Source organism: Kogia breviceps, chromosome 19, assembly GCF_026419965.1.
Source record: "Kogia breviceps isolate mKogBre1 chromosome 19, mKogBre1 haplotype 1, whole genome shotgun sequence".
NCBI lineage: Eukaryota > Metazoa > Chordata > Mammalia > Artiodactyla > Physeteridae > Kogia > Kogia breviceps.
The window spans coordinates 20616902-20639124 of NC_081328.1; the positions used below are offsets into that span (position 1 = coordinate 20616902).

General features: G+C 38.8%; 1 protein-coding gene across 8 annotated transcripts in view; it reads left to right on the forward strand.

Annotated features, from left to right (window-relative positions):
• The window catches only part of ACACA (acetyl-CoA carboxylase alpha), a 375954-nt gene that overhangs the window by 180574 nt on the left and 173157 nt on the right, over positions 1-22223 (forward strand). For all 8 annotated transcript variants that reach the window (XM_067020788.1, XM_067020791.1, XM_067020790.1 and 5 more), the window contains 8 exons: positions 823-879; positions 1123-1167; positions 8473-8514; positions 9567-9782; positions 11497-11652; positions 13783-13986; positions 18798-18953; positions 20674-20820. In XM_067020788.1, the coding sequence (XP_066876889.1) occupies positions 823-879; positions 1123-1167; positions 8473-8514; positions 9567-9782; positions 11497-11652; positions 13783-13986; positions 18798-18953; positions 20674-20820 (1023 nt within the window). The remainder of the gene's footprint in view (positions 1-822; positions 880-1122; positions 1168-8472; positions 8515-9566; positions 9783-11496; positions 11653-13782; positions 13987-18797; positions 18954-20673; positions 20821-22223) is intronic.

Consider the following 22223-nt stretch of genomic DNA (forward strand, 5'->3'; position numbering starts at 1 on the left):
CCTCTTTATTAGGGACCTTTAAGAGCATGTCTTTTACTTAGTTCATTAATCTGTTTCTTTGTCTCTGCCTTTTGAGATGAGAGAGCAGTACAGGATAGAGGAAGGCTTAGAGCCAAGGGCCCAAGACTCACATAAGGGGCTGTCCTGAAACTGCTGGTCTCTTCTAATATACTGCTTGCCTGTACCGAGCGGAAGTATGAATAATCACTAAATTTAAAAGCCTGTTAGACATTGTGTTTAACAACTTTAAAAGAGAATCTTTTTAAAAACACCTTCATATAAAGTAGGGAGGAAATGTTTTAGAGCTGAAAAGGTTAGGATTTGTTAGGTCAAATTCTGGGAATACTGTTTCAGATGGTAGGTGATGTCTATAGTCTAAATAACAGTTTAGGACTTGAATTTTCCATTTTATGGAATTTCTTCTTTTCCCTCTACCTGATTTCGTTTAGCTTCTATATCAGTATTGATCTTCACATTTAAATACATGCCCACCAGTGTAATTTCTATAAGCAGAGATTGTGTTAGGTCTGCCTTGATATGTATCAGTCCTTAGAGAATTTAGGTGGCCTCCTGTGACCTTTTCTCCTCCACAGAGTTCTCTTTCAGTTTTGTCCAGGTCAATATTTAAAACCTATTCTGTAAGTCTTATTCCCAGGAGCCAGGTTGAGATTTGTTTATTTGCAAATTTGAAGATACTGAGTCAAGACATAGATATCCAAAGCAGTGCTTAGTGTAGTCACAGCCTTCTGAAGACTGAATGGGCTAAAATTTAGGATGAATGGAGATCTCACCTAGCTTCTGTTTTTGCATGTTTGTTTGTAGAAAGCTACACTGGTTGAGCATGGGATCCGGCGCCTTACTTTCCTGGTTGCACAAAAGGTATTGGCATGTGAATTATGCATCTCTTTAATACTTCTTATGCTGCTGCTAGAACTTTAAAAGTGAAAAATGGAATTATAATCATATGCTTACTTGTAGAATTTATGCAAAGAAATAACTGTTTTGGTATAAATTTAATCAAGAAAAAGCATGAAAGTCATCACCTTTTACTCAATTGGTTTTTAATTTTATCACTAATTGCCCTCTTCTGTTTTTCCTTCCTTTCTGTCTTTTATTTGCAAGGATTTCAGAAAACAGGTCAACTATGAGGTGGATCAGAGATTTCATGTAAGTAAGAGCAACAGTGGTGAAAGATTACTTACTGTTTTATCTGTTACCTGCTGTTTATTTAGAAGGGCTGGTCTGATGTTTGGTCCCTCTTCTTTGAAAAAGTATTATAATGAATATTCAGTTCTTCTATAACATATTCAAACTAAAGGTTTTCTTTTTTCCTCCTTTTCTACCCTATAATGAATTCTCAATATATGACTGAGAAATAGTTAAGAATGAGCACATGCATTTATCCAGATAAATAAGGTAGAAGCAGGAGCTAACTAGTAATTTCTTCTGTACACACAGCGAATCAGTAATCAAGGACTGCCAGTCGTACTTGGGGTCTTGGCTTCTACCAAAGATGGATTCAAGTTCTGTTATTGAGAACTGTCAGTTCTGAAGAACAATCACTTATTATTTAAAATGCCTTAACAGAGCGCAAGTTGGTGTTTTCATCTTACATTAATTTTAGGAGGAGGAAATAAATAAAAATTAAGTTGCTTTTTCTCCCATTTAACTGAATTAACTAGTAATATTTATGAGTTTAAAGTTTTTATTGAAAAATTTTAATAAAGAGAACTAAGTTAATAGCCTGACATCTGAACTGTGGTGTATATGTGTATGATCATATGCAATATGATTATAGCAGTGAGGTCAAAAATCCAGTTTGCAGTCATTCTCCAAAATGGCTGATTGGAGTCACAATATTTCTTTAAAAATTGATCCTAATGTGGTGAAGTAAGATTCCAAAGGATATTAAGAAGTCTTAATATTTTTGATGAGATTTTAATTTAGTTTTGTTTTTAGCAATTAAGATGATTAAGTTAGTTTTCAAGCCCTGCTCAATGGCAATAATGAAGATAAAATTTGGGATGCTGGAAAGGACTTCCTAAACTCAAGGACCTGTGTGTGATTGCTTTTATTGCCCTTTTGTTTATTAGGTCTCTAGCAGTTGACATTTTGTTTTCCTTCTCACGGTTCACCTTGTTGGTCTAGTCTATAGAGAAACAAGAGAGCCTAGCCTGCAAGCTAAAGAGCTAGGATTTTCTAAAATGCTTTAGGAAATGTTGTGAACTCCACAACGCCCCTTTGTTATTGATGTCAGGAAATCAAGCAGAGTGCAGATATATATCAATCAATAACTAGATAGGAAACTGGAGGCAGTGGAGAAGTATGAGGAGCTTAAAGAGAACCCTGGGGCTTTAGGAAAAAAAATAAGGAGCTTAGAGAATAAAATTGATACTTGGGGATAGAGTATGAGAGGCCATGAATAAATACTATAGCTGGTAGATGCTGATCAGAACTCAGGTAGACATGCTGGATCTGGGAAGAGTATTGGGCTAGATTCTTTAGTGTTAATGTGATTTTTTTCTTTTGTAACTGACTTGGGAATAATACATTATTCTGGGGAATAATACTGAATTTGTAAAATTGTTTTCCTTTTTCCTAATGGTTCAGACAGAGTCTTCATGTCTATAGCAGATGAACTGGTTTTTTATAATAAGCATTCGATGATAAATTAAAACTCTCCACTAAAAATTTTTTAAAGCCAAAGCACTTAATTCTCATGGACATTGTTTTTTTTTTTGTTTTTTGGGTTTTTTTTGATACTTTCTATCTTTGAATCTATATCCTGTCCTAGAATACATCTATAGATTTAAAACATTTTTTTCTCCCTGCTCTCTTAATATTTCTGGATTTAGGTTGAGTAGGGACATGTCTAAGCAAAATCTGCTAGGAAATGAGCCCAGCAGGGGGTCTTTCTGGGACTCATTGTACAGTTTCTATTTGTAGTGGCATCAGATGGGAAATCAGTTAAATTATCAAGTGACTTGATTTGTCATAAGTGTAGGAAAGGTTGTTTTAGGATGTAGAGAACATTAAGGTTTTAGGTATGGACTGGATTTGCTCTGAAGAATTGGATGGCAGAGGAGTTGGGGCGTTTTTATGTTAGGCCCCTGAGAAATGATTAACAGTTACGCAGGGGGCAAGGGCAACTATTACTGAACTCTGGCCAGGATCTGCAATATCCAGGAAGCCTTGGCAGGAGTTGTACAGATCTGGGGCCCACTGTCATGGTGCTGCTCTGAGTTCCTCTGCTGGTGGTAGCGTGAAGGACGCTTAGCCTCTGTCATGTCATCGGATGTGTGCTTGCCCCATAGTTAGTATAGTGTGAAAAAGTGGAAGCTTTCTGGGAGTGTTAGAGATGAATCCCTTAACCTCTCTGGCTTCTTGGTAATCCACTGTGATGTATGCAGCCTCCCCTGTTCTACACTGCGAAATCCCTATATTATTGAGTAGAAGAGGGAATGTGTGCAGGAAGGGGCAAGGAGAGGAGGAAGGTTACCAAGTTTGGTTCAAGAACAACATTGGCTGGTGTGGAAGGAGGCAGCCATGCTGTTACATAATCATCGTCTCTCAGACAGCTTCAGAACCAGAACAAGGCAAAAGAGGGCCAGACTGCATGGGGGTTCCTAGAGGGTGTGTTTATTGTTAGGTGTTTATTCACATGCCAGCGAAGGCTGGAATTATTTCCAAAACTTCGTTGTTTAGTCACCACAGTCCCCAAAGAGCTGTTCAGCCGAATGTCTGCTGCTGCCTAAGCCTCTTGGTTCTACATGGAGACTGTTCTGAGCGGGCAGTAGTCACCCGCGTTAAGGAGGCTTGGTGTTGAGTCTGTTTCCATAACCATCTAATTCAATCAAGTACCCATAATGGGACTCTCATAATTGCTTAACATTGATTATTTAAACAGAAAGTTTGAGGAAAAACAAGTCTAGTCTTGTAAATATCTTCTTTATATTAAAAAGAAAAATTGTAGCCTCGAAAGCAAAAGAACAGGCTCTTTGAATTTCTGCAGCTATATAAGCTGCAGTTCTCTAGTTTTATGAGTATTGTCTTTATCTGTTTCACTCACATTTCAGATCTAGAATTCCAAAAAGTGCAGCAGAAGGTGTTTAATTGGAATATAAATATTACTTTATGAAGCTTTCCATATTTTTTCCAGCAAAGTTTTGTTAAGGGTACTAAAATGCATATTTCTTGGATTTCTTATCCTTTGCCGCCTAAACAAAGCATTAGTTCTAAACAACGTGATGAGATTCCAAATCACTTTTTCATCTGTAAGTTTCCTTTTGTTTCTTGTTTGTAAGATTTCATGAAATTTAAAAAAATTCTGCTGTAAATCACCTAGGAGATAATTGCAGTTTTACTGATTTTATGTGAGTGGCTCACTTTAAATGTTTTGGATCGTTTGCACCTGAAGGAAGAGCCTGCTATCGAAAACAGTTATCATGGTTAGTAGTTCATTTCTTTAAAAATAATTGATATGTCAATTATATCTCAATAAAGCTGGGAACAAAATGGTAGTTCTGTTTGCTAGTGGATCAACTATTTGTTTTTCAGAAGGTTTGGTTTGAGATTTTGTTTTAATTACAGTCTATATAATTAGTTCTCAGTGTGTTGAGGTAAAAGAGAATTGCACCAGCAAGCTTCCAATTTCTTCATCTCATTAGGTTTTTAACACGATTATTAGTATCATAATCAGCTATGATGTTTTCTGTTGCAGGTTTTCACATTCTCTGATTTGCAGGGTGTCTTGATTGGCTAATTTAGGCAAATTATTTTGATTGTCTGGGTGATGGTTGGCTGATTAGAACACAGCAGGGGTATAATTTCTTCCTGAGAAATGTTGCATTCTTTTGTTTTTTGGTAGCAGCACACTAAGAGGGTTTTTCTTTGTGTACATTCAATTACGATATTTGCCTATAACACTAGTAGAATGCCTGGAAAGCAATTACATTAGTGATGGAATAAGCATGAATGCCGTTAGTGGAAAAATAGGCAGCGTGAGGATGTGGTAGGATGAAGGAATTTATTTAAACTACAGAATCAGACTTTTGGATTTCTTCTTTTCTGTGTTTTCTGCATTTCTGTGATTTTTGAGTGCCAAAAAAAAGTGACTTTCTATAAAAGTCCTCAGACTTCCCTCTCTCTTGAAGAATTGTTCATTAATCCTCGTTTCCCGTTGCATGGAAGTTCTTGCCATCTTCTGTTCTGAATACTTCATTCTTAAATTGAGGACTTTACTGTGGAGCTAAAAATTTATTCAGAAGTTTAAGAACATTTGTTGTGCATGCCATCTCATAACACCTTTTTTTTTTTTTTTGGCTGAGTTGTGTCTTTGTTGCTGCCTGGGCCTTTCTCTAGTTGCGGTGAGCAGGGGCTTCTCTTGTTGTGGAGCACTGGCTCTAGGTGCATGGGCTTCGGTAGTTGTGGCACGTGGGCTCAAGTAGTTGTGGCGCACGGGCTTAGTTGCTCCGTGGCATGTGGGATCTTCCCGGACCAGGGATCGAACTCGTGTCCCCTGCATTGGCAGGCAGATTCTTAACCACTGTGCCACCAGGGAAGTCCTCATAACACCTTTTCTTAGCTAACCTTAATGAAAGTGATTTTTCTGATTGGTAGTCTTTGCCCACCTCTGCCAAGAATTCTGTCAGTCTTTTTCATTATTTGTAGTAAAGATATTTATTTCCATTCACTTGTTTGCTTTTTGTGCCTTTCAGTTGCTACACATTTTCTTAATTCCATTAGTAGTAAATGTTTCTTGCTTACTTTTGTTATGTTTTTGAAGGAAAATCATTTTGTTCCTACCACTATACACACTTGAGTAAATGGTATACTAAATAACTATTTTAGTTAACTAATTAACTAAAGTTATGGAGAAATAGAGGAGTGTGTGCTTGAAAGATTGTATCATTACTTTTCTTGACTTTTCTTTCAGAAAATTTCATGGAAGTACTTTGTTACCCTTCCTTTCCTGACTTGTGTTTAAGCTAATGCTCTGAAAGCCATACCTCTTGAGAATAAAACCAAAACAGAGACTATATAAAGCCCTGAGCATGAAATCTACTGACAACTCAGCTCAACATCTTCCTGCTTAACCTTGAAGTCATCCCCATGCTCTTCATTGTCGTTCAGGGGGAATTAGAGAATTATTTAGGACAAAACACCATCAGTAAAAGATCAGTGCTGTGTAAATCCACTTTCAAAGGGCTTTTAAAGACCCAAGCCTGGACAAGTGGTTTCCCAGCCTTGCTAAACAAGCTCCTAGAAGCCTATTAAATGCCGTTTTACAGTTAAAATGCCACAGAAAATGTAAAAAGATTTATTAACTGTGCAAGCTTTAGTTAAGGTGAAGCCTAAGACCTGTGGAAAGTATTCGAGAAGTTCTCCATCAACTCAAGAGCCACAAGTTTTGCTTTGTTTTTTGCTTTTTTTCTTTAAAGTTTTAATTTCTGGGGTTTTTGTTTTTTGTCTCATGAAAGAGAAGTCCTCTAAATAAGGAATTTGGATTAAAATAAGAACAGAGAGACTTCCCTGGAGGTCCAGTAGTGAGGACTCCGTATTTCCACTGCAGGAGGCTCGGGTTCCATGCCTGGTCAGGGAACTAATGTCCTGCAAGCCGCGTGGCACAGCCGGGGAGGGAGGGCGGGGGGGGGGGGAGAATAGATAGGTAACACCCTACACTTAAGAGGTAGAGATGAAAGGGCACAGGCTCTGGCATTAGAGAGACCCAAGTTCACCTTTGGGGGTCACAATACTTTCCTAAGAGGTTGTTGAGAGCATTCGGCGTTCAACACATGAGAGTGCCTGCCACCTACAAGGCTTTCAGTTCATGGTTCCTGAAGTTCATTGAGGGGTTTTTTTTTTTTTTTTTTTTTTGCGGTATGCGGGCCTCTGACTGTTGTGGCCTCTCCCGTTGCGGAGCACAGGCTCTGGACGCACAGTCTCAGCGGCCATGGCTCACGGGCCCAGCCGCTCCATGGCATGTGGGATCTTCCCGGACCGGGGCACGAACCCGTGTCCCCTGCATCGGCAGGCGGACTCTCAACCACTGCGCCACTAGGGAAGCCCCACTGAGGGGTATGTAGGCAGCTAGTCCTGGTCTCTCTGCCTTGTACCAATAAGTGTTTGATTACATTGCACTCATAATGAAGATGCCTTAATAAAACCTCCTATAGAGGCAAATAGTAATGACTTGATTCCAGCACTTCCCGTAAAGCTTCCCATCCGAGAAACAGGGGTATTTGGAGTTAATAAGTTAAATTTCAGAAACTAATGGACTCTGCTAATTGAATTCATCTTTGTTAATTAATAAGGTTCTAGTAAATTGGTTGCTTTCTTGTGTAATGCCCTGCAAAAGAGCAGTAAGACCTAATGATTACATGTTCACTAGTTCCACCCCATTCTTTCCTATACATATAGTGGTATGAACCAATGTAACATCTTGTACTTTTCTTTGTCTTAAAATGTCGTTGTTTAAACCTTTGAAATGATTGACTTAAGAGTGAATGAGGAAAAAAACCATGGATTGGGGATTCTATGCTGTCTGGCTAGTTTACTTTTTTTTTTTTTTTTTTCTCTGTACGCGGGCCTCTCACTGTTGTGGCCTCTCCCGTTGCGGAGCGCACAGGCTCCAGACGCACAGGCCCAGCGGCCATGGCTCACGGGCCCAGCCGCTCCGCGGCATGCGGGATCCTCCTGGACCAGGGCACGAACCCGTGTCCCCTGCATTGGCAGGCGGTCTCTCAACCACTGCGCCACCCGGGAAGCACCCCCTTTTTTAAAACAAATAATAAATTTATTTATTTATTTACGGCTGCGTTGGGTCCTCGTTGCTGTGCATGGGTTCTCATTGCAGTGGCTTCTGTTGTTGCGGAGCACGGGCTCTAGGCGCGCAGGCTTCAGTAGCTGTGGTTCGAAGGCTTTAGGGCACAGGCTCGGTGGTTGTGGCGCACGGGCTTAGTTGCTCTGCTACATGTGGGATCTTCCCGGACCAGGGATCAAACCCGTGTCTCCTGCATTGGCAGGCGGATTCTTAACCACTGTGCCACCAGGGAAGCCCCTAGTTTACATTTTAAGAGTTTCTTAAGGAGAAACTTGGTAAATCAGTCCAGTAACTACTGTTGCAGTGCTGCAGAATTCAGGTATATTGGTCTTATTTGCCAGGTTCTGCCAAGAGCAACACCCAAGAAGACTTTTTCCACTTGGGAGATGAAAAAATACATATTTTTTCTTTCCCTAGAAGAGGGTAGCTACTAAAGTTAGGTTAATAGTGGTGGTTCTTGAATTTGTAAGTGGGGTCAAAGTGATGGTTACCCAGAGGATCATGCATGTTCCCTAGGCTAAGCCCAGGTAAGGAACATGTTTTCTAGGCACCTGTCTTCTAGATGCTTGACTGTTTCTGTACTATGTGTTTATCCCCAAAGAGCCATATATATGAAGGACTGACACATTTCCCCCCCTTCTTTAACACAGAGAGAATTCCCTAAGTTTTTTACATTCCGAGCAAGGGATAAGGTAAGAACTGATTTTTTTCCTCTTTTTTTTTTTTTTTTAATCTTTGTTTATTCCTTAAAAGCCCAAGAGTAGCTTATCTTTGCCGTATTTCTTGCCATTCTCCTTCCTCTAATTGAACGTATGCTTCCCCTTGCCTTACATGTGTCTTAGAACTAATAAAGGCTCCCTTCTGAAAGAGTTTGGTTTAGGAAACAATCAAATGTATTGACCTACCCAAAGAAAGTGATAACTTTCAAAATCATCTCTATGCCTTAGGATAATCCTCATGATGTAATATTAAAGGGCTACTATACTTAGTAGGATTATTCTTGTCACCCACAGACAGTTCACTTATCCTCAAGTCTTGTTTATGAACATTTGTTTTTCAATTTTAAAATATAAAATTTCAGACTATGTTAGTTTCTTCCTATTACCAGCTTATGTTTTTGGCTCTCTCTCTCCATTCACTCAATGGACATATACTCTTTACATGTCTAGTTTCAGCAAAACATATGGTAAATGTCAATACAACTTTAAAAAAAGGTAGGTAAATAATTATGTATGGATACAGGATGTCCAGAGTCAAATATCTCTATTTTTAAAAATTGTATGATGTTTGTTTTCCAAGTATTTACTATGTCCTTTTTACTCTGCCAGAAATGAATAGAGTATAAGACCTGCCCGTAAGTGTTTTAGACTAGTTGGGTAAAACTGAAATATTGGTATGTGAAATAGATATTAGTGTGAAGCAGTCTGGTTTACTGTTTTAAAAAAATGAATTATGAAGGCTTTAAATGCTACAGGAGATCTGAGGGAATTAGTGGTTTTTGTTTGTTTTTAATGGAAAGCATCACCACTTGTAAAAGCATAAATGATGAAAGCTTGCAAAGTAAACAGGGACTTTAGTGCCTAATCTTCTGTAAGCTCTAGCATTTTCCTTGTATGTAGCTCCTTTTTTGACTCATTTGGCACATCATGGCTTATGTTTACATTTTTAAGCATCTCTTTTACATACACTTTCATAATATAATTTTGTAACTGCCTCTTGTGAGCTGTTTTTTTCTTGCGTTCAGTTTGAGGAAGATCGTATCTACCGTCACCTGGAGCCTGCCCTAGCTTTCCAGTTAGAGCTGAACCGGATGAGAAATTTTGACCTTACTGCCATCCCATGTGCTAATCACAAGATGCACCTGTACCTTGGAGCAGCCAAGGTGGAAGTGGGCACAGAAGTGACAGACTACAGGTTCTTTGTCCGTGCAATCATCAGGCATTCTGATCTGGTCACCAAGGTGGGTGCTGTACTTTAATGGGAAGTTATCCCTGAGGGAAGGGACAGGGAAACAGGCATGGGTCAAAATCAGGTTTTCCTCTTTTGAATCAAGGCTCTTGTTCCCTTTCATCCTACTCTCCAATAACTAGCAGAAGTCTGAGAGTCATTTCTCTCACAGAAGTAAATATTCCATGTAATGAAGGGCTTTTTCCCCCTTTAAGTTGTCTTGGTAATGGAAGCATGATAGTACTCGCTTGAGAAAAATGAAAAAGCATGCTAACAGGGAAATCACAGGGAAGGTTAGATGATGATAGAAGATAAGGAGAAAAGTTAGAGGTGCTCCCATTGTAAACCTGTCTAGAGGTGGGGTGCTTTCTACACATAGCAAAGTGCTTGCTGGTGTGTTAGTTGTTACTGCATCCTATAGCTGTAACTTTTCTGCAGCTTTTCCTTTCTAAGCAGATTTCCTTTCTAAACTGCTCTGTTTGCCATGTGAGATATAACCCTAGTGGGTTTGCTGCTCTGGGGATGCCCAGCATCTCCACCTGTTGAAAGGTAAGGATACATAAGAGGCAGGAGGAAGGTCTGGCAGGTCTTCATCTGACCCTTGCCTGCCCCTGCTGCCTGTGGTCATTGGGTTGACCCTAGGGAGAAAGGTAAATAACATCTGCAGCAGGTGCCTTGTGACTTGTGACATGCTACTGCTTAAGTATGTATAACAGCTGTTTCTTTTTTTTTTTTAACATCTTTATTGGAGTATAATTGCTTTACAATGGTGTGTTAGTTTCTGCTTTATAACAAAGTGAATCAGCTATACACATACACACGTTCCCATATCTCTTCCCTCTTGCATCTCCCTCCCTCCTACCCTCCCTATCCCACCCCTCTAGGTGGTCACAAAGCACCAAGCTGATCTCCCTGTGCTATGCGGCTGCTTCCCACTAGCTATCTATTTTACGTTTGGTAGTGTATATATGTCCATGCTACTCTCTCACTTTGTCCCAGCTTACCCTTCCCCCTCCCCATATCCTCAAGTCCATTCTCTAGTAGATCTGCATCTTTATTCCCATCTTGCCCCTAGGTTCTTCTGATCATGTTTTTTTCTTTTTTTTTTCTAGATTCCATATATATGTGTTAGCATATGGTATTTGTTTTTCTTTCTCTGACTTACTTCACTCTGTGTGACAGTCTCTAGGTCCATCCACCTCACTACAGATAACTCAGTTTCGTTCCTTTATATGGCTGAGTAATATTCCATTGTATATATGTGCCACATCTTCTTTATCCATTCATCTGTTGATGGACACTTAGGTTGTTTCCATGTCCTGGCTATTGTAAATAGAGCTGCAGTGAACATTTTGGTACATGACTCCTTTTGAATTATGGTTTTCTGCATATGCCCAGTAGTGGGATTGCTGGGTCGTATAATAGTTCTATTTTTAGTTTTTTAAGGAACCTCCATACTGTTCTCCATAGTGGCTGTCTCAATTTACATTCCCACCAACAGTGTAGGAGGGTTCCCTTTTCTCCACACCCTCTCCAGTATTTATTGTTTGTAGATTTTTTGATGATGGCCAATCTGACCGGCGTGAGATGATATCTCATTGTAGTTTTGATTTGCATTTCTCTAATGATTAATGATGTTGAGCATTCTTTCATGTGTTTAACAGCTGTTTCTTTATTGCCTCTTTTAAAACACATTAATGTTGGTGGTGATTTTCTTTCCTGCATAGGAAGCTTCCTTTGAATATCTACAAAATGAAGGGGAGCGGCTGCTCCTAGAAGCCATGGATGAGTTGGAGGTCGCTTTTAATAATACAAATGTCCGGACTGACTGCAACCACATCTTCCTCAACTTTGTGCCCACAGTCATCATGGACCCTTCAAAGGTACATTTCTCCTTAGCTTCTCTGCCAGCACTCGCCAACACAAGCGGAGAGATTCATTCATATTTCTTTGCAGTTGGACCTGGAAACAGGTACTCTCTCTCGGTCAGCTGATTGAACCCTTGATCTTTAAAGTTTACAGAATGCTTGTAGGACTGGATTTCTGGGATGGTGTCAAAAATGTGCTATAACCATTGAAAGCAGACCCCAAAACTGAAGGTGGTACGATGTTAATAATGCTGGTCACTTATTTGCAGTAGAAAAATGCAAAACTTCTTCCTCTTCTTCTGTTGGTACCTGTTTTATATTTGCCGTGATAGCAGTCCTATTTTGTTTAATTCCCTAGGATTTCTCATCTGGAATAACTAATTTTGCTATTATTGGGCATTTTGGCAAAATTACTGCTTCTTTTCACAGGTTACCTGGTGGCCTTAGGGAAGTAATACACCTTCCCAGAGTGTCTAACTTAGTTCTCTTTCATATTTTTCCATGGAGAGAGAATTTGGTTGATATGGAATTCCACGTATATTTATGTATGTTTTCTTCCCTGAGGCTCTATTCTAAAATGCATTCCATATAATTTGAGGAAGGAAAACAAGGTGATTCTGTACTTGACCTTTTATCCCAGGTGTAGTAAAGACAGGTCGCTGTTTCTGTTCTCTCTAACCTTTTCATGATATTTTGGAATTTGAATAGGAGAACCCTTTCTCCTATTGTAGGCATGGACTTTTGCTTTTTGAACTTAACATCTAAGACCTGAGAAATTGTTTTCTACTTTTTTTCTTCAAGACTCCAAACTACTGATTGGTTGCTTTGTCTGTCAGGAAAGCCAAGGACAGGGCTACTCATTGAGTTTCATGAAGTCTCATCATCCAGTTTAAGTAAAGGTTTTCCTGAGCATTCTGGGACTGATGAAACTAGAAGACTTAAAACGTGCCCTGGACACTATATAACTATATATATTTGTAGATATGACCTATCATTTCTGAATGAGTTTTTGCTATCAGCCTCTCTGTTTCCACTCCAAACACTCATATGCCCTGGCTCTGTCTTTCTAATCATAGATAGCTGTCAATTTCCTGTATATAGAGATGTTGACTTTTGTTCCCTCGAAAAAAGAATGGATAGATATATATCTCTTGGTTAACAAGCAAGTGTGGGAATAGAGACATTAACTCCTTGAAATCCATTTTAAGAGCAGAAAAAAACTACAAGGGTGGCACACACTTCTGAAGAGCCACAAGAGAAGGATGGTATGAAATTTTTTAAAAAGATGTTCTAAGAATTTGAGAAAGGATTTTAGAGAGATACATCATTTAAGAAAACATTAATTTTGAGTAGTATGTCCTAGCTGCCTGTAGCGCTACTGGAAAAAAATTCTTTTTTGCTTTAGTACGTCAATAAGGAAAAATCACATCTAAGGCCATTTGGTTAAAATAACTCGCCAACCCCTGAAAACTAGGGGCACTAAGCTGTCTTGATATAAAGCTTAGAGCAACGAGGGAACATCTGCCCCATCTACTTAAGTCCCAGTTGGACTTGGCAGTGACCAAGTTTCAGACCTCTGTTTAGAGAGAACATTTTAGCACCACCTACAAATTGCCTTTCTTTAATTTGTGCAATTTACCAAGAAGCATATATTATAAAGTTTAATAAAATTGTATGGAAAAAAGCTCATGGTGATAATTGCTATGCTGATTTAAGGTCCTGAAAGTGCAATGAAACATGGTTACTGTGCATATAAATGCTATTTAATAGCTGTTTAACTAGAGATTTTATTCTTATTTGGGGCTTTCTCTTAAGTCCCATGGTTTGTAATTTTAGATATCGCAGATCTTTGACATAGAAGATGAATATAATTGGGAAAGGGGAAGGGAGTTGCACGGATTTGGGTGTCGTGAGCCAGAGAAAACCACTCAAATGCCAGGCCAGCATGAAATTGTCCCTGACTTGTTCTAAGCAAGAGTAGGGTTGGGGAGAAACTCTTTGACTTTTTGTAAGCAATGCATGGAGGACACATCTCCGGAAGCCAGCATCTTTTCCCATTCCTGTCTTCCCAAAGATGGGCAGACCCAAAACAGGTCTTAGTTACAAGGGATTTAAGTTTTGTGCTTGGCGATGTGTTTGTGTCAGATTGAGGAGTCTGTGCGGAGCATGGTAATGCGCTATGGAAGTCGGCTGTGGAAGTTACGCGTCCTCCAGGCAGAACTGAAAATCAACATTCGCCTGACACCAACTGGAAAAGCAATTCCCATCCGCCTCTTCCTGACAAACGAGTCTGGCTATTACTTGGACATCAGCCTGTACAAGGAAGTGACTGACTCCAGGACAGCACAGGTACAGTAGTCAAGCAGGCTCCTCAAAGTTTTGACTTGGTCCTAGAGAGAAGCCACTTGTCCTTGTTACAGAAAGACCCAAACTCACAAATCCCATTGTTTCACCTAGTGGGGTTATCCTCTCTTAGCTTAAATCGTTGCATGAATTTGAAATACTTCATTTGCCTCATAAGATGTGCTGCTGTCCTAATCATGGATGTTATGAAACCCTTAACCTTTTGTCATGTATTGGTGAGCCCTAACAGGTGCCAAGTGAACCTGACTCCACAGGTAACTGCAGTTTAGGGTTCTTTTTTAGAGGGCTCTTGGGCTACTTGAGCAGTCTTGTCTTTTCTGATCTGATTTGTCCTTATTCCCATTTTCAGCCTATTTAGACCACTCATTGGCAAGTAAAGGAAGGGGAATTGTTGAAATATGAAATATCTCAAAGAAGGAAAATTTCAACATAATATAATAATAGCTTTAGCAATATCAAGCAGTGACTTTATCTTATTTACCCTTTATTCCATTTACACACATTATCTTTCCTTCAAAGAGTTCAGCATATCATATATCTATAAAAGAGCAAAGTGGCAAGCTTTAACCCATTTTTTCAGATAGAAAAATTGAGAATATGAAAATGGAAAGTGACTTTCTAAGTAGATTGGTTCTATGATAACAAAGAATTCCCTTTTAATCTGTTTTACCATCTTGGTTTCTGGATATTTGGGCCATTTGCTATGATACAGGATTTAGGTCAGTTCACCGTTGCTCACATCTTTTTAAGAACTGGGATGTTAATTGTAGATCTCTGACCTGAACTTGGGAAGTGCCTTTCTTCTCATTAAAGGATGAACTTGCTCCTTTGTTTGTGTACACAAAGGTCTCAGTCTGTTCTATGCATTGGGTGACAGAAAGAGATTATGTGTCTCTTGTTTTTATCTGTGTCCTTTTAAATCTGGGAACAGCAGTAAGAAAAGATTTTTTTTGCCGGTATTTTGAAGATGAGTTTTAAAATTCTAGGTTTGGACAGTTGTCAGAGCGACCTTTCATTTTGTGCTTTGATTCCCAGTTAGATGGCCAGAGAAACCTATCACGTGAGAAGTGAACAGTTAAAACAGAGAGAAAGAGTGCACAAGAGTGCAAGGGGTGAGCAAGAGAAAGAGTATTCAATAATTTTTTGCTGCATTTGATGTTTTTTAGGACAACCTTAAAGACATTTTCAGTCAAAGCTTTCCATGGGCAGGGATGTTTTTAATTAACTTCTGCAGTGGCTTCAAGGCAGATGTATTCTGAAAAATAAGATGGCCACTTGAGATTTTAATGTTTTTGATAAATACGTTTGTTCTTCATAACTATTCCCCCCCCTTTCTTTTATTAGAAAGCTCTTAGATTTCCCTCATGCTGGGTAGTGGTGACACAGGGGCATGAAAGGAGCAGATGCCTTCAGTCAGGGTTTAGTACTGTGCCTGGCACAAAGTAAGCACTCACTAAGTATCTGAAAGAATGAATGAGCTGCCTTTAGCCTGAGGGAGCACCCCTCTTACCATGGGTCTGGCATGTTTAGTGAGCCCTGAAGGAAGGGGGTCTCCCTGAGGCTCTTCAGTTGAGATTCAACAGCCATTGCCAAGCGTGAACTCAGGAGCCCACGACTAGAGGAGGGAGACCATAAAAGGAACAGCTTCTAACTCAGTTCTGGCACCCTGAAAGCCTACTTGATGCTTCTTGCCAATTTGTTTTTTCCCTTTCTTTGCTCTAGTGAGTCATTATATGAATTTAAAACAATATAGGACCATGTGTATCATTCATTCATTTGTTCATTAAATTAACATTTATTGACCACGTATAATGTATCAAGCAGTATGGAAACAAAGATAAAAAGTGATCTCTCTTCTCAAGAAATTTACCTCATGATGGAAGAAGATGGGTAATTAGTTTCTCTGTTGTATGATTATGATTTGTGCCATCATAAAATAAGTACCAGGGGGGCTTCCCTGGTGGCTCAGTGGTTGAGAGTCCGCCTGACGATGCAGGGGACACGGGTTCGTGCCCCGATCCGGGAAAATCCCACATGCGGCGGAGCGGCTGGGTCCGTGAGCCATGGCCGCTGAGCCTGCGCGTCCGGAGCCTGTGCTCCGCGGCAGGAGAGGCCACAGCGGTGGGAGGCCTGCGTACCGCAAAAAAAAAAAAAAAAAAAGTACCAGGTTCTAAGGGAGCAGATTATATGGGATCAGAGATTGTTTTCCAAGAGAAGCCCTTTTGATGGCCTCTGGTGAAAAGTGTGTGATAAATAAAATGTGTACTTGTTTTCATGAACTTATAAAACATATACTTTACCAGTTTTAATTACTATGGCCACTATAGTAGAAAATGGAATTAACATAGACAACACAGATAGATAAGTGACCATTCAGAGGCTTCCAATGCTGTCCATTGCTGTCAACCTCTTTCTCCAGAATAATTTTTTATTCTTTCTGCCAACAAGGAGCAAGGTTGACTGGCTTGAGTTTCAGATTGTCTTATTTTCCTTGTATAGTCTTTGTGGAATTAGCTGTAGTGAACACTGATGTCAGGCAGTCATAGTAGAGAGATCTGAGTAATCCACTGTATAAATCAGTTGATTTCCAATGTGTAGTGTTAAGAGGGAAATATACATTTCAAAATCAACTTTGTTGAGATAGAACTTACATGTAATAAAATGCACTCATTTTATGTGTGCAGTTTAATTCATTGTGAAATTGCACACACCTGTGTAACAACCATCACAAACATGATAGAGAACCCTTGACACCCTCAAAAGTTTTCTTGTTCTTCTTTGCAGCCCCAGCCCTAGGCATCCACTGATCTGTTTTCTAGTATTATAGAGTAGTTTTGCCTGTCCTAGAATTTCATGTAAATGAAATTAGACAATATGTACTATTTTGTGTCTGGCTTCTTTTGCTCAGCATAGTGTTTTTGAGATTCATCCATTTTGCATGGATTATGGGTATGTTCCTTTTCATTGCTGAGTAGTGTTCCATTTTATGAATATACCAAAATGTTTATATCCATTCACCTGTCAGTGGACATTTGAGGCTTTATTTTTCCAGTTTGGGCTATTCTGAGTAAAGCTGCTGTGGACATTCATTTACAAGTATTTGTGTAGATATGTTTTCATTTCTCTTGAGTAAATATATGAGTATAATTATTGAGTCATAGTAAGTGTATGTTTAATTTTATAAGAAACTGCTAAACTGTTTGCCAAAGAGGTTGTACCATTTTAAATTCTCACCAGCAGTGAAAGTACCTACAGTTATATTGCTTAAATGACCAGCCTGACTTTGTTCCAGACCTTGCAAAACTGTACCTATCTTTCTATCTAATAGAAAGATAAGACCTATAGGTATGTACTTGGAATGTAGTTCCAAGAACCTACTGCTTTTGCTCCTTTTTTTCTTATTTTGATTTGGGTTATCTCCTCTAAGTCCAGTTTTCACATACTAATACCCTGGCCTCACTTAACACTTTGAATCTCTTGAAGCATTACTATTTCTACCTCTCACATTACTAAGACAATGCTAATTCTACCTCCCACCTGGTGACTTTCATCATTGGTCATGTGCAAGAGGATTGGGAGCCCCATTCTGGTGGGCTTTAAGCAGCCCAAGACAAGTTTTGCCCAGAATAGGACCTGATTGACAAGTCAGTAGAACACATTTGTTCCTTTGATCTAAAGGGCTAAGGATTCATTTAACTGAACTGTACCCAGGATATAGGAGAGTACTTAATTCTCTTCTAATGTCTGTTTAGCAGGTCTTCAAATCTATTCATTAGTGGTAGACTTAAGCTTATATATTTTAGGCCTAAATAAGTATGTGGGTATACACACATACCCTCACATCCCAATCTCCACTTGTATTCACTGCATTGGGAATCTATGTTTTATGTATTCATGCATAAAGTGCCTAGTTTAGTGTCATACAACCTCTGGGCACTCAATAAATATTAATTGAAATAATGGCATCCCTTATAAATATTCATAAGCAAATAAAACTGTCTAAATCTATGAAACATGAAGTACTCTTCTAGAAATATTTGAGTTACAATAATTAAAAACTGGTGTAGTGATTTTATTAGGTGACAATGTAGGTATTGCAGGAGCTATTCACTAGTTGTAGACATAGTATACTGGGGGAAATATGTGTGTATATTTTATATATTTTTTAATTTTTTTTTTTTTTTTTTTTTTTTTTTTTTTTTTTTTTTTTACTATAGGCTGTGTCTTATGAGCTAACAAGAATTAGTTAGCTCGATGGATGGATGAAATGCACTTGAGTCAGAAGTCTTTGAAGCCTTTATATAGCTAATCGTACTTACGAAGCACCTTCTACTCAAATAGACTAAAGTGTAGGTGACCTGGTAGAGCCTCGATCTGGCCTTCTACCACTGGGGAAAGAACAGAATTCTCTTTAGTGCTTAGCTGTTCCTCAACTTAAATACTAGAACTGCTTAGTTGGTTAGTTGACATGCTTTGTTTTTGAATATATGGGATTCAAGTCACTTTAGAAGGCAAGCATTGTCAGTCTGTCTCTGAAATGTGAAACTTACGCTGTGCTTTCTTGTTGATTTCAAAAGTATGATGTGTGGTTGGTTACATACCATCTGTTGGAGTTGGTTAATCTGTAGAGAGGTGAGAGCACCATGTACCCAATGTTAAGAGGCATATCTTAGCTACTCAACCCACCAAAAATGTGTTTCAAGAAATAACATTTGTGAAAAAAAGTCCCTCTAGGCAGCTGATCTGATTTTTTCCCCCGTCTTCTAACTCCCCATGCAATCTTCTTTTTTCTGCAGATCATGTTTCAGGCATACGGAGACAAACAGGGACCATTACATGGAATGTTAATCAACACTCCATATGTGACCAAAGACCTGCTTCAATCAAAGAGGTTCCAGGCACAGTCCTTAGGGACAACATACATATATGATATCCCAGAGATGTTTCGGCAGGTAAAGGTGGCTAACGGAGGGGGAGCTCTGACATAGGCCAAAGAGGCAAGAGTTTTCCTGAACTTTCATCAAATGCAGCTTAGACTAGAATAGGGCACTTGCAAAAGGCAGGAAATATCTTGACACTGTTCTCACTTCTATCTCTTTTGGGATTGTGACTGCCAACTCAGATGTTGGGTGGTTCTTTATGAATTAACAGGAAGAATGGTGAGACTAGAGGCCTCTGTTGAGTAGAAAAGAGTAAACTGAGACCACATGCCTGCAATGGTAGTTTACCATGGCTGGTGTAAGGAGTTACATTTAGGTGTCTATTTCCAAAGCCTATATTCAAATCAAAAAGAGCTTTGAAACTCAAGTTCTCGTTTTCCTATTTTCCGAGATAACCCAGGTCTCTAACTGATAACCTAGGTTAATATGATGAGAATCAATATATAACATATACAAATGGATATAGAGTTTATAAATGATCAGTTCTTTTGTGGGAGATTTATTATAGCTGAATAAAAACTTGTGCATCAAAAGAATACTGAATTTGTCCTTTAAAAAAATCTATGAATATAGGATTTTTCCAAGTCTCCTAGTCAAAAATACCAGTGTTGACCACCTAGAGGGGTGGGATAGGGAAGGTGGGAGGGAGGGTGACGCAAGAGGGAAGAGATATGGGAACATATGTATATGTATAACTGATTCACTTTGTTGTAAAGGAGAAACTAACACACTATTGTAAAACAGTTATACTCAAATAAAGATGTTTAAAAAAAATACCAGGGTTACCACATTTGAATTTTATTAAAGTAATATATGAGGTCTTAGTAAATAGTCTTTCTGTAATTCCTGTATTATTCAGAAATACAAGAGATTTCCTTTATGTAACCATTTGTTTACAAGCTCTCTCTCTTGAAACGTAGCTGTCTTCATTCAGTATTACCAGCATTGTTAGTCTAGAAGTTGAGTGTTGATTCTCTTCCCTGGTGCCAGTGCCATAAAGAGAAATCACATTCTATATAATTCTTCCTATAGAATAGACATAAACACAGTGATTTGGACTTGTAAGTGTGAATGAGTCATATTGGTTTTAAATGTTGCTTTGAGGCAAGCAGAGAAACAACTGAACTAGTTCCCACTTCATGCAGCAATATTTTTGGTAATATGAAGTTGGGAGTGGAAATTGCAATGGTTTTAAAATGATAGGCGTGTCTCTATGTTTTCTCAAATTTGAGCACTTGATTTGCGCATTTACAGTCATACACCTCTAGTGAGCTAATTCCCATGTGTGGGCCTGTAGCTTTGAAAAGATATTACAAAGAGGATGCTTCCCCTGAACCTCTAGTAGAAACTCTATTCTTGTGTTCTTGGGTTTACTTTGTATTAGCTGAGTGTCATGTCACTATCCTGGTTATTCTTCTGTAGCCAAGTTTCTCTAGGATTTCTCTTCCTTTTTTAAAGAGGGACTGATTCATTCTGATTCATGATCACTCAGTAGTTTGATGTTGTTGGAAAAGTGCCTGATTTTTGGCATGTAAAAAACATTATGTTAAAGACAGTTACAGATCTATTTCAACTGAGAATGAGAGCTCTAGAATTTGGTCTAACGTTTAGACGCTCAGCAGAACATTTGGAAAAGAAAGAGCAAAACTAGACTGACGATATTTTAATATTTATTTTGTTCATGTTGAAATGCTAATTGTTACTGATTAGTTAAACTTTTCTCCTCCGTTAGTCCCTGATCAAACTCTGGGAGTCTATGTCCACTCAAGCATTCCTTCCATCACCCCCTCTGCCTTCAGACATGCTGACGTATACTGAGCTTGTGTTGGATGATCAAGGTCAACTGGTCCACATGAACAGGCTTCCAGGAGGAAATGAGGCAAGTAGTTGCGTCCCCCTCTCCCCTTTCTTATCTCTATGCCCACTAGTACCAGCTTTCCATGGGGGTGGTCATTAAATAGTATTCATTAAGATCTGAGTGGCATAGGCAGCATAGTAGTCCTATTGGTAGAAATAGTAGTCCTTTTGGTAGAATTCTTTAGCCAGAGAACATTGACTGGATAGCAAGGAATTATCATTAGTTTTTTAAGTGTGATAATAGTATTACATTTTTTTAAATGCTATTATAATTTTGCTTTTTAAAAATAGTATTGTTTTCTGTTAGAGATACATACTAAACTAGTTATAGATAAAATGATCTAATCTCTAGGATTTGCTTCAGAATAATGAGGGGGTGTGAATGTGGGAGTACGGATGAAACAGGATTGAACACGAGTTGTTAACTGAAGCTAGGTGTTAGATACATAGGACTAGATTATTTTCTCTATTTTTGTATATGTTTGAAATTTTGAGATTTTTCTATAATAAAAGCATTTAGAATATTTCTTGATGTTTTTCCTTATTTGGATACTTACTTTGCATACTGGTGTACGGTTTTTGATATGTTTTTTCATTCTCAGGTAATTACATTTGGTACTGTTGTGAGCATGGTAAATATTTTCTTAAAGGGGCCCAGTCAGAACCAGGGGTTTAAACATAAAAGGAGGTAACAGAGAACCTGTGTCTGATAGTTATCCAGGAATACCTTTTCTAGCTTTGGATCCCTTTCTCCTATAGTACACTGTTAATGATGTAAAGTCGTATTCTGCCCTATACCCCACATCCTCCTCAGTGCCCTGAGATTCTTCCTGATTCTAACTATGCTTCTAATGTACAGTTATAACAACAGTGATAACAACAGTAATAAGCCTAAAATGAGATATTTTTTTATTTTAACCTTAGATGTAATCCCTGGATAAATCTCGTTCCTTAGAAGGAGTAATCTCTATCTGAGTGTTCACCATAAACAGACTGGGTAGACCTTTGGGGATAAATGCAATTTTTTCCCATTTTATGCAGTATCTTTTTCAAAAAAATTTCCTATATGTACAAGGTACGTGGCTGTTCAGCAACTACACCAGTGGCTTCCAAAAGTAGATGGTTTGGTATTAAAATGGATGTAAGCATTGGACCCGATGGAGAGTATCAGACTTGTAGGAGTTCTTCTAATCTAATAGCAAAGGCGAGAGGCTGGGGAGAAAGGAGGCATAGAATTTTGACGAGAGTAGGTGTATGTATACTCATTAACACACAAAGTTGCAGCAGAGGTTTATGCCACTGTGTGTAGCTTCTACTTAGTGAACCCCTCAGCAGCAAAGAAAAGCTTCATTGTGCTAGACTTAAATTCTGATTCATTGAACAGTGGAGTCTTCAGGAGTGGAAGGCACCCTTGTGAACAGGGGA